The 16,588-nt window shown below is 43.5% G+C and overlaps 2 protein-coding genes across 53 annotated transcripts in view; both read left to right on the forward strand.

The window, feature by feature from the left end:
• Positions 1–8,464, forward strand: part of HEG1 (heart development protein with EGF like domains 1) — a 55,364-nt gene extending 46,900 nt beyond the window's left edge. For 2 of the 3 annotated variants that reach the window (XM_051786662.1, XM_051786663.1), the window contains exon 23: positions 1,265–8,464. In XM_051786662.1, the coding sequence (XP_051642622.1) occupies positions 1,265–1,414 (150 nt within the window). In that variant the 3' untranslated portion in view covers positions 1,415–8,464. The remainder of the gene's footprint in view (positions 1–1,264) is intronic. The other variant, XM_051786664.1, reaches the window with a different exon arrangement.
• A 5,003-nt stretch (positions 8,465–13,467) lies between these two features.
• Positions 13,468–16,588, forward strand: part of MUC13 (mucin 13, cell surface associated) — a 29,986-nt gene continuing 26,865 nt past the window's right edge. For 25 of the 50 annotated variants that reach the window (XM_051787580.1, XM_051787581.1, XM_051787579.1 and 22 more), the window contains exons 1-2: positions 13,469–13,652; positions 16,518–16,580. In XM_051787580.1, the coding sequence (XP_051643540.1) occupies positions 13,595–13,652; positions 16,518–16,580 (121 nt within the window). In that variant the 5' untranslated portion in view covers positions 13,469–13,594. Of the gene's footprint in view, positions 13,653–16,517; positions 16,581–16,588 lie in introns of all 50 variants that reach the window. The other 25 variants (XM_051787569.1, XM_051787578.1, XM_051787570.1 and 22 more) reach the window with 6 other exon arrangements.

Below are 16,588 nucleotides of genomic sequence, written 5' to 3' on the forward strand. Positions count from 1 at the left end.
ACTGTAGGTAGTTTTCTCCCATCCACCCTCACCGATGATGCGGAAGGTTGAGACCCCATCTGGGGAACTTCACCCCAAAATGGGAAGATGCTGGTCACTGAGGACCCCTCTTTTCTTCTACTCCTTCCCTCTCCAGGGTACAAAAAGAGCATCCCTTCAACTCTGAGGGAACAAGGAGTAATAGGCTGTGTAGGGCACAGAAAGGAACAAACATAGGACTTGCTGTTATGGTTGGTACCATCTGCTAATGTTTGTATCCAGAGCTGTGATGCTGGTGTGTCATCTGTCACTTATCTACAGCTACATGTACTTAAAGTGTGTGTGGGTTACTCCTGAGAGTGAAGGTCACAGGATTTCAGCCACGTCACACATTCTGGACTCCCTGCTTTCCAGAGCAGAGAACAGAAACGTTACTTTTTTTTCTGGCTTGTATTTTAAGTTTTGCAGTAAGCAAGTTTACTGGGTTGTGCAGCATGAAAGAAAATAATCCTCCTTCATGCTTCCACTAAGAATGAAATATTTGGAAATGAAAATGCATTTCCTAAACTATTTTTTAGACCCTTATTATGCTGAAAGGGGAACTTTTTAGCAAGCAGTGGGTGATGAGGGCTTTGCATGGATCTGCTCTGTAACAGATCAAACCAAGTGGCTTGTTGTTATTCACTGGGTGAAAGGACTGTACAGTCTTGGTCTTAGACATCAGCGTTCCTCAGCCAAGTGTCCCCAGGGGATTACCTTAATTAAGAGAAAGGAAGAGAAAGTCAGATCACTTTGTATTTGATATATAATTTGAGGGCCTGTGTTGGGAGAGGAGATATCTATCATTAATGGGGAGAGAGGTGCTCCTCGGTAATACTCAGAGCAGGAGACTAGCTTTGATTTTCTAGAATTGTTTCCTTTAAGGATGGCTCTGGGACAATATTCTTTTTGTGAGAGTGGTTTCGATTCCTGAGCTCATGGTAGAATTCTTTTGGATTAAAAATTAACTATGTACTTAAACTGCACTTGGTGGAGTCAGGTAAACTTCAAGTCTGTTCATTGGCCAGATGTCGATATCAAGATTTCATCAGAATAATCCCTTCAGGCAATACGTAACTCCCACAGTAAAAATGACTATAGGTAATAGAAATCATAAACACTCATGTCGTTCCTTCTAGCTACTGAAATAACTGCTGGGAAAGGTGGTAAAGCTGTGCCTGAAGGAGGATTTGAGTGTGAGAATAAGACCCTTTTTATTTAATTTTTTTTTTTTTTGCTAATACAGCCACCTGGACTGAGAAATCCTGAACTGGAAAGAAACGGACTTTATCCTCCCTACACTGGTTTGCCTGGATCTCGACATTCATGCATCTACCCTGGACAGTACAATCCATCCTTCATTAGTGATGAAACCAGAAGAAGAGACTATTTTTAGCAGAGAGTGGAGAGGGAGTGGCAGATGGACACAGTTTTGTGGCCCTTGGTCACCAGGTACAATCTGTTTCCTGGGTAATTCAGGCCACATCAATCTTACTCTTCCCATTTAACAGGAAGGACTTTGAACTTCGTGCGGAGCATTGCTGCCCTGAGGTATTGTTACACTTGCTGAGCAGCAGAGGGAAGGAGGAGGAAGAGGAGGGAATGGCTCAAGGTGCACATCCCTAAAAGACCCAGATGGAAGCTAACACATGTACTCCAAATTCGTCCTATGCTGCATCTTCACTCTTTAAGCTACACGGCAAGCATGGATCAGTACGGGCAGATGAACTGTGCCCAGCACTCTGCATTGAATACCACTAGGGAGTGTTTTGTTTACAGATCTCGTTCACTGTTGACTGTGCTTGTCTTCTTAGCCAGCCTTCATGCAAAGATTCACTGTGCAACTGTGTTTGGTAGGGCAAGTTTGTCCACTCCCTTTTACGTTGCTGCATTGCTATCTGCTTTGTGCACAACAGAGAAACTGGTTCAACTTTTGGCCCTCACCTTTTTACTGGTAGAAGTTCTCCAGGTGGCTGGGTCCTTGCTGAAGCCCAGTGTCTGGCAATATTGGCTGAATTCATGGGTTGATTGTCTCCAAGGAGTGTGGGAAGGTTAGTCATACCACTGCAATTTTGACTGAAAAAAGACATTTGTTCCTATGTGCTGCTTTGAAAATCTTCTATATATAAGGAAGAGTCCAAGTATATTGTTGTTTTGTCAACCAGTGTTGTTCAGAAGTGATGCCACTGCACATCGTCATGGCACTTCCATATAGGATCCTTTGGGGTTCTGTATCCCTGCAGGGATTTAAATGCCTGTAGAAACAGCAATATAATATTGAATAATTGCTCACAGGGAAGAAAAAGATGAACTGTGCATTCAGCATGCTCTTTAAGAGGAATCTGTGAAAGAGCAGTAATGCTGCAGCCTTGGCTGGCAGATGAACCTGAATTCTGGGCACTGAGGATGAAACATTGCATTTTATAATCTCCACAGTCCACCTTGCCTTCTGTAGGAGCTGTGGAGGCTTTCAGGACATTGGAAAATAAGGCTCACTGCAGGCAGTTGCATTTAACAGAGAAAAAACATGATGCTTGCACTCCTAGCATCACTTATGTTGAAGTGTTTTTCTTTCTTACATCCTAGTTTCGAGTGACTCAGACCAGGCAGGTTTACTCACCCAGGTATGTTAAGTCATATTAGCAAAACCCTGAACAGACATCAGACTGAAAGCTCATGGAGTGTATTCTGACCTGAACTGTGTACTTAAAGAGATCTTACTAATTATAGAACCCTAGAATAGTTTGGGTTGGAAGGGACCAGGTTGCTCAAAGCCCCATCCAGGCTGGCCTCGAACACCTGCAGGGATGGGGTAACCTCTCTGGGCAACCTGTTCCAGTGTCTCACCACTCCCATAGTGAAGAATTTCTTCCTTATGTCTAATGTAAATCTACCTTCTTCAATTTAAAATCATTCCCCCTTGTCCTATCACTACATATTCCTGTGAAAAGTCCCTCTGACTTTCCTATAGGCCTCCTTTAGGTACTGGAAGGCTACTCTGGAAGCTTTCTCTTTCTTTCTCTCTCCAGAGCTTTCTCTTATCCAGACTGAACAGCCCCAACTCTCTCAGACTGTCTTCATAGGAGAGGGGCTTCAGCCCTCTGAGCATCTTCATGACCTCCTTTGGACTCACTCCTTCTTATGTTTCAGCCCCTCAGAGCTGAAAGGAGCACTCCAGGTGGGGTCTCACAAGAGCAGAGGGAGAGAATCACCTCCCTTGACCTGCTGCCCACACTGCTTTTGTTCCAGCCCAGGACACAACTTCTGGGCTGTGAGCACACATTGCTGGGTCACACTGAGTTTCTCATCAACCAGCACCCCAAGCCCTTCTCCTCAGGGCTGCTTTCAGTCCATTCTCTGTATCTGTGCTTGGGATTGCCCCGACCCACATGCAGGAAATATAATGAAGTGTATTTACCGCTTATCTTTACTGCACTGTTAATCTGAGTGATCCATATTCCTGTCCAGATACAGGGTCCAGATGCGGATCCTTCTCTTGAAGCCACCTTTTAATTCAAGGTGGCTGCTTGTATGAGGATAACAAATTGCACAATTCCTTAGCCATTAACCCACCATCTCTGTAGTGTGTACATAAGCTGATATTCCCTTCTCCCCTACCATGCTTTAAAAGACAGTGCCTACAATTAAGTTTGTGAGGTAGCTCAGCTCACTGAAGCACTAAGGATCACAGGATGTGTCTCCCAAAGTGCCTAACCCCAAGTAAGAGCAGCAGTTCAGATGCTCATGTGTTGTGTGGTCACTCACTGGAGGCAAACCTGGGGTGATGAGGAGCCCTCTGTCAGGGAGCAGGTACGTGCATCCTACAGATGGTGTGAGTTCCCAGATCCTTTCCCAGCACTTCAAAGTCTGTTGTGTTCCCTATCAAAAGTGAGTACCAGGTACCCAGAGGAAGGGAAGATAGCACCAGGCAGTTATTAGCTGTGTTGGCTGAGAGGTTTCTGGTCCCTGCTCAAGTTGCTTTTGTTTTCTCAAAACTACAAGACAGGAAAGGCACCACAAGTGTGCTTGAGAAGACACAGTTTGGTGCACCAGCCATAGCACACAAATGCAGTCTTTTAATGCCTTTTATCTACTATGTAGAGACAGCAGTGTGGGCTTTCAGAAAAGCAGAACTGCCTAGGGCAGTATCCTTTGCACTTACATGAACTTATGGTGACAATGCATGCAACTTCAAGCCTGTCTGATCCATAATCAGCCTTGCAGCTGGTAGTACACAGCTTATCCGAGATGTAGGAAGGAAAGGAATGGATGCTTATGGGAAGTATTGCTGCCTAGGGAGCTGTATTTGAGGAAATCTTTAATTACAGTATCCAAAATGATGTAACAGGTAAAGCACAGGAACTAGCTGTTCCCTGCCACATTTATCAGTGTTTCCAGTCCATGAATGATGTTCTTCCCCCTTTCTTTAGAAGCTGATCTCTTAATTGCACAGGATTCATTGGCTGATGAGAACTAAGGACTTGACTCTGCTGTGCTGTGGGATCCTTCAAAGAGGAGATTGGCAGGGTCATTTCTGTGTGGGTGAGTTGCCTCTGTTTTTGAGAGTGCCCAGGACAGAAAGGACTGCCTTTCCCATGGTATGGAGGACGGTTTTGTCTCTGTTACAAAAGAAAAGGGGAAGCTGGGAATCATGCTAAATCTAAATCCAAAGCATATAGACGAGCACTGGACTTTGCCCCTATTTACTAAAGCAGCTTGTCAAAAAGGAAGTGTGTCCCAGCAATGATGGGAATCCTATGATTTGACCACATGTCAGCAATTCCTCAGATTGGGAAGCAGTTAGGCTTATGCTAAGAGGAAAGGATATTTAATTGCTTGGTTAGTTCAAAGACTGGGTGATGCACTCGTGTGTGTCAAGTTCAAAGTAGGAAATACCAATTTACAGTTGCAGGTCAGTCCTTCTATGCAAAGAGTAACATGAACTCTGTGAACAAAACTCCTGGTCTGTGTCTCACAGCACATTGTAAATTGCAAGGGATTTTAGTGAAATTGAGATAGGACTATATCTAATTGAGAGCACACAAAAGTTTGTAAGTAATTAATTTTAATTTCTTAATGATCTTCAAATTCTTCTTAAAGCCCCATCTGAGGAGAAGGGATCTCAATAAATGCAGCAGGATTTTCTGAGTGAGGACTACAAAACTTGGTCCCAAAGTAGAGAATGTTATTGCACTGAAATTTTTTCTCTGCCAAAGAAGGTAAACACTGGGGCATTTCTTATGAGGAGTTATCCATTCAGCCTGACCTTCTGTTTAGCTTTGTTAAGAAAGGAATCACAGAGCCAATGCGTAGTCCACAGGAGGAGGGAAAGGGGCTCTCCTGATCTGCCACACCTTCTCTGGGTGTCCTATGAGGTCCTGCTCAGTAGGCAAGAGAGGGTTTAGGCAGGAGGAGCCAGCACCCAGATGAGTGCAGGTGCTTTCCCACAAAGTGATCCAGGAAGTTTTTGTGAAGGTGACGGATGCAGCCTGGGGTGATTCAGCCTCTGGGTCTCTACCAGCCCAGCTGCAACCTGTGCTGTGGTGCTTCTGTCTTCAGCCAAGTGCCACCCACTCCCAGCTCTGCTGGGACAGAAGGAGTGAGTGCAGGGCCCTGTGTTTTGTCACAGTCTATGGTGGTTATTTTACTGCAGTTGTTTACTGCCACACCCCAGCATGGACTTGCCCGGCCACAGCAGGGATGTGGCCTGTTTCAGTGCAACTTGCCCCTGTGTAAAGCCGCCATTGGGATCCTCTCTGCCTGTCTGCCACAGACTAAGCAGCCTCTGGCAGTGGAGTAGGACTTGTTGCTCCTGTTGGGTATAAGAAGGGTGTCTATGTGTCATCAAACCACTTTCAAATGTGGGTCCTTCTCTATTCACTACCTAACTCCCCATGGGATGTCTAAATAAACGCAGCTCATTTCTCAGACTATTTAGATTACTGGCTACCCCAAATTACAAATTTTGAGCACACTGGGTGGTTTTGCCAAGGGGAATCGCTCTCCACTATCCAAGAGGATAAGAGCGAAGTGGCATGTTTTTTGTAAGGAGGATGCAAGTGGTTCAGCCAGATGAGGGGGAAGGAAGAAAAACTACACCAGCACTGCACATAAATCTGCTATTGCTCCTGTCTACTGTGGAAATCTAGGGGAGCAGTCAGTAAGGACACATGGGCAGTTGTGGGGGTGTATTTTTAATTACTTTTGGAAAAAATGCTAATTCTGTTGCTTGACAGGAAAAGTTGTGACAGGCATGTATTTGCTGCTATGGTGCTCTGTCAGTTGTACTGACAAAAGCCGCTCACCTATAGAAATACCCCTGGCAGTCAGCATAGGAGAGGCAGTTGCAGTGAACAGATCAGCAAAACGCGTATTTGAGGGATCATTCAAAAGGCAGTTCTAACACACAGCCTTCCTGTGTCCTTGCCATGCACTGCTGCTTTTCCCTGGCCAGCCCTCCAAGCTGCACTGGGAAAATCAGGGTTTCTTTTCATGCTGTTGAAACTTCGCAGCACTGAATTGGGCTATCTGTGATAAAAACAGGACACGTTGATGCCCTTTTACCTCCACATTTAAAGCATTACGTTTCACAGCAGCAATGCATCTCACTGCTATTACAGCACTTCTTGTAAGTCCTACTGTCATAGTCACAAACTGAGTCACCTCTCGTGAATCAGTATCTGCCTCCAAACTGAGTGATAGTAGAAGGATTTTTAAAATAGCAATAAATTACCGTTAGAGAGAGGTGTTTGTCATTGTGAAATTATTTGTGCCAATACTTGTAAAGGTTATTTGCTGGGACCTGAGAGAGCCCTAGATGAGTTTGGACATTGCTGCAGATACACCAAGTGCTGAGACTTGTCTCTGATGCTGGTCAATGGCCCTATCCATTCCACGTACAGCTGAACTTTTCATTCCCCCCATAGTAATCTTTAATCTTCAGTTTTCAGCCTTAAATTAACAAGAACAGATGCATTTTAGTTAAATGCTCTTCCTATGCCTAATGTTTTTTCTTCTTAACACACAAAGGATATAATCCAGCATCCATGATAATGACTGGGGTAACTCTCCCATGGACTGTATTGAAGTTTTTTTTTAGACCTGAATTATTCCACCATCAGAGTCACCTGGGTGCCTATTTTTGTAATACTGTTGCTGCCTTTCCATGTTGTATCTAATTTTTTTAAAGTATACTTACTGCTGTAGCAAGACCTGTATTATGTGAGATTGAACAAAACAGGTTAAAGATCTGAAACACCTTCCCAAGAAGAGAGTGAGTGTGAATTCTATGTATTTGTTTTACTGGTCAGCCAACCTGTTCCCTATCATGTAAGATCTTCTAGGGATGTAGAGATGTTTCCTGCAGTCACACGTAACAACTACTCTTCAGTTCACTCTTACTTGTCTCTCTAGAAATGAAGCAAGATCTCCTAGTTTCAGAAGGGGTATGTGCTATGTGCTCATAAGAGTTTGGGACCTTTTCAATGTGTATCTAATTGTTTATTCCCTTGAATTGCTGAAATTCAAAAGCAGGGGAGATGCTCATGACGGGGTAAGAAATAAATAAAAAAAAGGAATACACCTAATTTACAGAAATGTGGCATCAGTACTGTGAGGTGTGGGATGACACCTCTTCTGTGTCTAGTCTGTATTGCATGTTGCAATATCCTTGTTGAGGGAACACCTAGAGACAGGGGCTGATGTTTCTCAAAAGTGGTATGTAAATGCTAAGTCTTTATTCTGGTAAAATGCTAGAAGGAATGGGAGGCTTGCTTGGCTTAATGACTGCAGCAGGCAGCCCCCAGGTCTGCAAAATCCTATATGGAAAAGTCCTGTGCAATACAGTAAACACTTATCACTTCTCTTGTACAGTGCCCTAGAATTCACCTGACAAAAAAGGTCTCCAATAAAAGCTCCTAGGATAGGTTTGCTATGAAAAACAAAACAAAACAACAGAATAAATACTTACTACTTTTAAAGGAAATTCTGTTAAACTCGGTCATTTGCTTTAAACCCTGTTAAATTCTGCAGGACTTTCTCCTATCAGAGGATCAAACTTGTTGTGTAAAAGCATAATGGTTTGTTTGAGCAGCTTTCAGAATTGCAGTAGTAAAGCTCAGCTTTTGTCACCTCTGTTTCAAAAGGTAAATTTTCAGCATTTGTTTGTTCTTCTGAATGTAAACCTGCTTTATGTTCTTGACATTGCTCCATTTCCTTCCCTTTATCTCTGAATGTTTGCTTCCAAGTCGCTGGAGTTCTGAGGATGTTTTCCAAACCAGTATTATTTAAAGTTGTATCATATTTTCAACCTCCACTAATTATACAGTACTGTAGTAGCAAAATATAATTTTTAAGGATTGGATTATTTTTATACCTGCATCCAATATTATTAAATCTGGCGTTCTAGTCAGTAATATAAAAGGATACAATAAAACAATGAATATTACTATGTCTCTGCTTTTTTATTTTCTTTAGCTGTGCCTGTAAAGAAAAACATATGCAATTTTTAGATTATTTTAATTATAATTAGAAATCTAATCCCAAAAATAAGAAATTGTATAGTTCTTTTGTTCTTTGTATGGGGCCTCCTGATTGAATAACTAAACTGAAAAGCAGTGAGGAAATGAGTATGTTCTGTTTGTTGTGCCAAACAAACTTCTGCTCAGCTGAAATACAACTTGTGTTCTGATACATTTATTTTGGTAGCACTGAGCAACTCAGTCTAATTTTAATTTTTCATCAGTTTAATTTTTCGTCCTACTGGAATTGGTGAAGTTGTGTGTTTATGTGTGTGAGTGCATGTTGAAAGGGAGGACAACCTCAGGAGATGCAGGTGCAGCAGGGCTGTTTGCAAGGGCAAGGGACTGGACCTGACCACAGTGAGATCACTCCTGTCTCAGTAAGTGCTGCTGGGGACTGTGAAGGATATGCAGCTGAGTGTCCCTCAGAGGAAGAAGGAGGGCACCTTGAATCCATGAAGGCTGCTGGGAAAAACCATGATGTGGAAGAGCATTTGGAGCAATGGCAGGTATGTTCAGCTGGGTCAATTTTTTCCTATATTGCTCCAGAGCAGTACAACATGGCTATGATAGCAATCAGATGGGACTAAGGTGGGATTCATCTGTCCTATCAAAAATTAGGTGGCCATTTTGAACCCACCATCTGGCTCCTCCAGAAGCCATGAAAAGAGACAAGCATCCATAGAGAGCAGCTCACCCCATGGTAAGACATCCCTCACTCTTGACCCAAGATCCCACACCAGACAGCTGCCTCAGATGAAGTGGGTGCTACTCGCAGAGCAATGCAGAGTGTAAGACATACTTCCTGCTACATCCTGAAACTTCTGTCTACTTTCTGTTTTGATACAGTACAGAATTGTGTTTTATGCCTGCTCCTTGTCTAGTAAGACTCTGGTGGGAAAATAAAGGGGAGAGAAACATGATGAACTCTGCGGTTCTGTTCATTTGCAAGAGAAGGACTGTTAGCTGTGCCTCAGTTTTGTTACCAAGACTCTTGTAAGTTATTCTACTTTCTATGTGACATTGGTAACTTTTAAGGAAATTAACAGCAAGAAAGGATGGGTCACAACATTGCCATGGGACTAGGTAAAAGATCTTTGGAGTTATGGACAAGTACATGATTTAACAGTCCTGCCCACTTCAGATTTGCATACCAGTGCCTCTGAGACCACTGAATGCACCCACTGTGTGTGCCTTCAGCCATCTTGGGAACCACCTGAAAAGAAGTCAAAGTGCATCTGCTTCCCCTGATTATGCATGAATCTGTATGTATAGCACTTTGATTTAGACTTTCTGAAGGTTTTTTTTTTACTTTTAGCTAATTACAACATACATTTCTGCTTGTGTATATAATATATAGTGGATGAACCAAATTTACATGAGATAGCAAAATGTAGAGGAATCCGGTAAGGAATAGGATTGAAAAATATGTGGGAAGAAAGTATCAAGATGACACACATGAAGAGCTGTAAAAGACACTTGTTCCTACTTTATTGTATATCTTCTGGTAGCATGATAGCCCCTTGATTACATGCAACTTATATAATGAGGTTACACAGGACTATGAACTTCCTAATAGATAATAAGGCCTTTTACCTCTGATACTTCGTTTTGCTGGCATAAACAAGCATTGACAAGAGCAACTACTGTGTTTGTTACTAAACATAGCATAGTTTCTATTCCATGACAATTTTTCAGTGTTCAGTGTTATATCTGAGCTTTGACACACCAATTTGTTTTTACAGCTTCTGGAAAGTTATTTAGTTATTTCTTCAAAGAAGGTTTTCTTCATAATTCCTTGAAGGACATCACAACTATTGTGGCTGTTGAATTTGTCTGGACTAGCAGTCAACTATCTATTGTCTAAATGTGTGCCTAATGACTTCGTTAATAACTGTACCTGCTGATGTTTCACTGACATCAGTTCTCCTGTTTTGGCAATTCTCTGCATCTGTTCTCCTAAACCACTGAATCTCTATTACTAATTCCCTCACAAATCGGCAAGCAATGGGGCACATACAGCCTGTCACTCCCCTTCTTCCTGGAGAGGCCCTGTTGTGACCACTGGTGTGTCACAAAATGGACAGGGAAAGGCAAGTAGAGACGAAAATTCTGGTATGTGAAGATGTATGTCTGTTCAGCGCATTATTTCCTGGAGGAACTGGTGCCTTTTGCATTGCAAATGATTCACTCTGCCAAAACTGTGATCGTAATAGATATAAACAATCAGGTAGGAATAGAAACAAAGTCAAAAAATACAGGTAATACACCAGCTCCTGATGTGCATTTACTGTAGAGAAAAGTTTTAACGTGCAGGCTGCATGCTCAACCTTTAGACACTAGTATAGGCAGCAAAGCTGCACCATTTACACCTGCTGAAGAACCTGACTTTCATTTTCAATAGTGCCCTGAGAAGTTCTCTTGTTCCTACACACTCACTTCACAGCCAACGGGAAGATTTCAAGACCTGGGTTAGTCTAGCTGCACCTTGAGGCAACACTGGAAAATCTGAATGTATTGCAATGACTGAAGAGTCTAGATCTGGGACATGGACATCCCTGGACGATGAGTGGCATACAGCTCTGCCAAACACCCTCCACAGTCAGGTTTGTTCCCTCTGCACACCCATTTCCACTTGAAGCCCGTGCTGCGGCTCCCTCGGATGGCTGATGTCTGAGGGGATCACAGCACTGAAATGTGTTGTTCTAATGAGACTTTGGGATTAGTTTTTGGATGTCCCCTTTGGATGCCCCTGAATCTGGGAGGGAGGTGGTGGCCTGGGGTGGAGGCTGGACGCTGATCAAGCAGGGAAGCACAGCGCACAGGGGACAAACACTTCCCAGCCATTTCCTCCCCTTTTTCTGTCAGCTCCTTGGCAAAGTGGAGTCTTAAGGAGGGGCCTGGAGGAACTGATTGGGCGACTGGTATGGGAGGGAGTAGCAGCAGGGGCAGGAGCTGAATCCAGCATGGCCTGGAGAGGCAGCCAGAGTGGGAGGGGGGCTGAGGGGCCCCCATAATGGCTCAGGACTGGCTCTGCCCCAGCCATCCTGGCAGGACAGCCCTGCTTCCCAGCTGGGGGCAGTGCAATGGGCCCTGGTTGCTCCTGGTACCCCCAGTGCCCTCGGCCCTGCAGCTCCCTGACAGCAAGCGTGGGCTGCTTCCAAACCAGCACATCCCCCTCAGCACCAGCTCCTGAGGGGTCTGGGGTCCTGTCCCAGCCTGCCATAGGAAGGGTAGGTGCTGCCAGGGTATCACTGTGGAGATTAGGAGTAGGAGTGGGGAGCAGGCTGCACTGGAGGGGCTTCGGGGACAGAGGAGCAAAGGAGGATGCAGACAAATCATCCCACATTTCAGGCTCCACACCCTGAGCAGGTTCACATGGCAGAGTGAAGAGGGATGAGGCAGTTCACTCCCCGTGCCAGCAAGAGGCATACCACCGTTTTTACTACCTGCAAGCCAACAGTGTTTCCTGGTTCAGTGCAAGGTAAAATTTTAAGACAACCCTAAGCTGAGAAATTACTTGCGTAATACTTCTGGTCTCTCCCACCCTCCTACATACAAGGAGAACCACCCCTTCAATATAGGAGATTAGTACCTGAGACTTCATTTCTTGTTCTTAAAACAGAAGATCAAACAAAAGCAGAAGGGAGAGCTGTTTAACACACAGAGCTGTTACCTGGAATTCAGTAGTGTGTTTATAACCTGCCAGTGTTTCTGGCAGCTGAGTTTGCCAGAGACCAGCTACATAGCCATTAGACATGACTTTGCAGGGGATAACCAATGGGTTGCTCATCCTTCTTGTCTGTGTCTGATAATGATGGGATAATCTGTGTTTACTTCACAGAAAGACTTTACTGGCAGTTGTGGCAGGATACAGGATCACCCAGACCTTCAAAGTGAGAAAAATTACACCTTTGCCTGAAAAGGAGGAACTGGAAACCACTGTGGCCCATCTGATTTCTAATGGTCTCAAGCAATGCATTTTACTGGAGCACAAAGCAGAACAAAGGTACTGTTCAGCTGGAGAACTTAGGCAGGGGAGGCAGCTAAAAATAAGAGAGTTCGAGAAAACCAAATCCTCCCCAAAGAGACCTTTTTTCCCATCTTGGTCTCTATCTGGCAATTTTCAGAGGCTTCCTGGCATGCAATGTCAAAAAGTCTCAGTCTCCAACCTATTTTCCCTGCATCACAGCTGTGTTACCTGCTTCATGGCCTTCTGGGTTATTTGTCATTTCTAGATCTGCTATAGGCTTCCTGCTCCAGCCTGACCATCCCTACTTAAAAATGTCAACCCAGCAGGAGAACACTTCCTCTCAAGAAAGGAATGCTGCCACTTGAACACAAACATCTGCTGGCTGTGCTGCCTGCTCCTCCTTCTCTTGGTCCACCACTTTAGCGAGCCCACAACACACATAAGATGGCAGCAAACAAAACAGCCATAATCACTACCAGAAAAGCCAAGGTCAGTCCTGCTTCTTTGATGTCAAAGGTGCGGGTGTTTTCTGTTTCTTTTTACCCTGTTAAGCAGTAAGAAGTGCTTTGGCACAGGATTTTGCTTGTAAGAAAGAAATAATCAGAGTTTGAGGCATGGAGCTTGTCTGTGCTGGTAATTTATTGCAAGAGAAGTGAGCATGTGGATCCCAGGTACTATTTTCCAAGTGCATAATAAGCATGCCTTGGGATGGGGTCACCTCTTCCACTTTAAGAACAGGTTATATGGCACCCTCCATTTAATTTGCACTGAAGGTGTTGGTATAGAAAACTAGCAGGGGATAGCTGGTGTGCTGTCAGTTCCCATGTCAGCTTATTTAGTGGTAACTTCCTTGTGTCAGATATTTATGACTTAAAGGAAGAACGCTGCCAGTCCAGAAATCTCCTCCCAGCCTGAAGAGGAAATACAACACAGCTTGAATCTATCATTTGCCACTTGCCACCATGACGTCAGCTCAGGGCTGAACTTTCTACCTGTGGCTGGGACCTTAAATGAGCTGACGCCAGAGGAGAAAAGCACTTTCTCTAAGGTTTAGCAGCAAGTAGCAGCAGCAACAGAAGCAGCAATGAGACGCCGTGTATTCCTCGCTGTGTTGCTCAGCCTGGTGTTGGGCCTTTTGAAAGGTAAGAAACACTATCTTCTGTTTTGGGATTTATGAGAGCAACTATTGTGTGGCAGTGAATGGATTGCTTAGTACTTTCAGCAGCTGCTGAGAAGTCAGTGGTGATACACAATTCAGCATGTCTAGATTTTGATTAATTAATGATGAAAGATGTCACTGCAAGCCAACAGTTTTCCTTGTTCACAGAACAATTCAAAATCACTGGTGCCTGTGATTAACCTAATTTAGCCTATTCCAAGAGCAGTTTGCAGGACTTCCACACTAAAGCCAGGTAATTCAAGCTCTGTTACACTCATAACAAAAGGTGCAACTGTTCCACCCCAGTGCCCTTCCGGCCAGAGGCTCCTTGTCTGGAAAGCAGTGCCACCTGAACTGGCTTGCAGAGCTTTAGTTCCCTCCTGTTGAAATAAATTAATGGAAACATCACCACTAGCTTGCAAAAGGCTTGTACCGTGGTCTGTTCAAACTAAAGGGCAGGTATCATTCCTTAAGCCACTTACTACTTTTTCCGGCATTGTGACAAACTTGGTTGTTGTGGGTCAGAGCCTCCGCCCAAACTTGCCTTTCCCTGATACTCAGATATGAGGGGGTGAAGGCATCAGCAGGAGTAGAATTAAAGCAACTATATGAAGAGTTTTGTGGCAACTTGAAGCTGTGAGAGGACAGGAATTCCCAGGTAATACAAAGATAAAATTACAGAGGTATGAGCCAAATTAGGACCTGTTAAGCTTGCAATTGGTGACAGATGGTTGTGGGGCTCTGTTGACTACTGTGAGTGAACATATGTATTTCCAGCAACATCTACAATATGCTACAGACCAATTTTCAGCTATAAATCATGAGCATAGAAGTCTTCAGGACTGTTGGTTGGTTTTCTGTTTGGAGGCTTGTAGGTAACAACAAGATGTGAAAAATCTTAACCCAAGAGTTACTGAAAGCAATGTATTTCACTTTCTTCAACAGACTTTGCATCAGAATGGGTCAGCCCAGAAACTTTTTTCTTTCTAAGCAAACATTGTTAAAAGCCTTGCAGGATATGTCCATTTGAATAGTACTGGCAAGGGCCCTGCCCTGCTCAGCAGCCAGATGTCTCTGCTGTTCCATAACCTTGGTCCTAACATCCATTTCTTTATTGCCGCAGTAAATGCTTAAGTCCATTAACATATCCTGTTTCATTACATAGAAAGCTAGGTCCAGGCACACAGAGCCATAAATCAGCCATCTTTGCTCAGGTTACCTTTGACAAGTTCATCAGAAAGGTTCAATTGTAGCTCATGTGCTCTGCTGTCACCACAGATGCTGTTCTTCCTGAGTCCAAAGGGTACTCCTGGGCAACTGTTAGCCAGAGCCTTTTGAGGCTAACAGTCATTGTAAAAAAATGGCTAGTTGTGTAAGGGATTGTTGCCCCAACATCCATGGCTTGTGGCTAACTTAGATTCATATTATATCATGGTTATAGGAAAAAGTACATTTCTTTACATTGACTGGGAACACATAATGCTGTATTTAGAACTCAGTGACCAGTGGAGGCAGAAGCATTGGCAGAGAACTGGTACAATTGCTCATGTTTTCCCTTCACGTAGAGGAGACAAATGGATTACTTGTCTTTTTCACATGCCTTTTCTACATAAGCTTTATTGACTAGGAGAAAAAGGTTTAAAAGATTTTCCTCACTTTGGATTTTCAAAGTACTACAAAACTCCAGAAAAGTGGGGCCTACTTTTCAAATGTCTACTGAGATTTGCAATATTTTTTAATATATCAGCTTGAAGAGTGTGATAGTGACACAGATTTTAGCCACAAATGCATTAGTCCCACAGCTGCATGCTATTAATGTTTTAGATTAAATTATGATTGCAGCAGCATAACTCAGAGTAAATAAGTTTATTCCTAAAATATATTAACTAATTCATATTAAAGTTAGTTCATATGATCCAAACTGGCCATTTGTAAGTATCACACATTTATCACTAAGGCTGGTTTAGTATTTGTTTTCCTTACTTCTAAGAAGAACACCCCAAACCAAACCAACCAACTAACCGACCAACCAAAAAAAACCATCAAAACCCCAAACCCCCAACACATTTATACCAAGAGTTGAGAATTATACAGTTTAAATAAATTAAAAACAAACAAACAAACTTCAAAATAAATATCTGAAATACTTTGGAAGAGTAAACACAATGACGGAATGCTGAAACCAAAGTGTGAGGAAATTTTTTTACCTATTGTCTGGTATCAGCAAGGTTTCTCTTTATTTAGAAAGAATTATAAAAGGAAGGAAAAGACAAAAAATAATGAAAACTGTCATAACTGCATGGAATTGTGATTCAGGAAAAAGGGTCTTGATACCGCTGACGATAATGTAGCAGAACAAGCACTCATTGAACAGAAATTGTCTGCTTTCAGTGTCCACATAAATTTGCACAAGAGCAGGTGCTAGCAAAGGCAGTCATCCTTCCACTGCTCTGAAAGAGTCTACAGAGAGTTTTCAATGGTGCTCCAGTAGTGCTCAGCCCAGGGGTCACTTCCTAGTGAATGGGATGCCCCAGACCTTGCTCTGACAGTCTGCACTGCAGGGAGAAATGTGTGTGCCTACAACTCACGTAGAGGAGAAAGGCAGGGAGAGTTTAAACCTGCGATTGGTAATAAGGATTCCAATGGCAGGGTCAGAGAAAATGACTGTGAGAGAAAAAGTAACACAATGATGCATGAGGCCAGGGGAAAGCCCAAAGGCAAGGTAAGGCTACCCAGAGTTCTAGCTGTTCAGCCCCAGACAGGACCCCTTGCAGGTATCTGCCTCCTAAGCTGTCCTGCATGCACAGAGTTCCCAGAGCTGCAAACTCTCTTCTTTTCCCTTCATCAGAAACCACTGCTACCTCAGAAGGAGAAGAATCAGCAACTGTACCACCAACCTCAAAAACTCCAGGTAAGGAG

The sequence above is a fragment of the Manacus candei genome, unplaced genomic scaffold (assembly GCF_025592945.1).
Source record: "Manacus candei isolate 608988 ecotype Guabito, Panama unplaced genomic scaffold, ASM2559294v1 h1tg000023l, whole genome shotgun sequence".
NCBI classification, from domain to species: Eukaryota; Metazoa; Chordata; class Aves; order Passeriformes; family Pipridae; genus Manacus; species Manacus candei.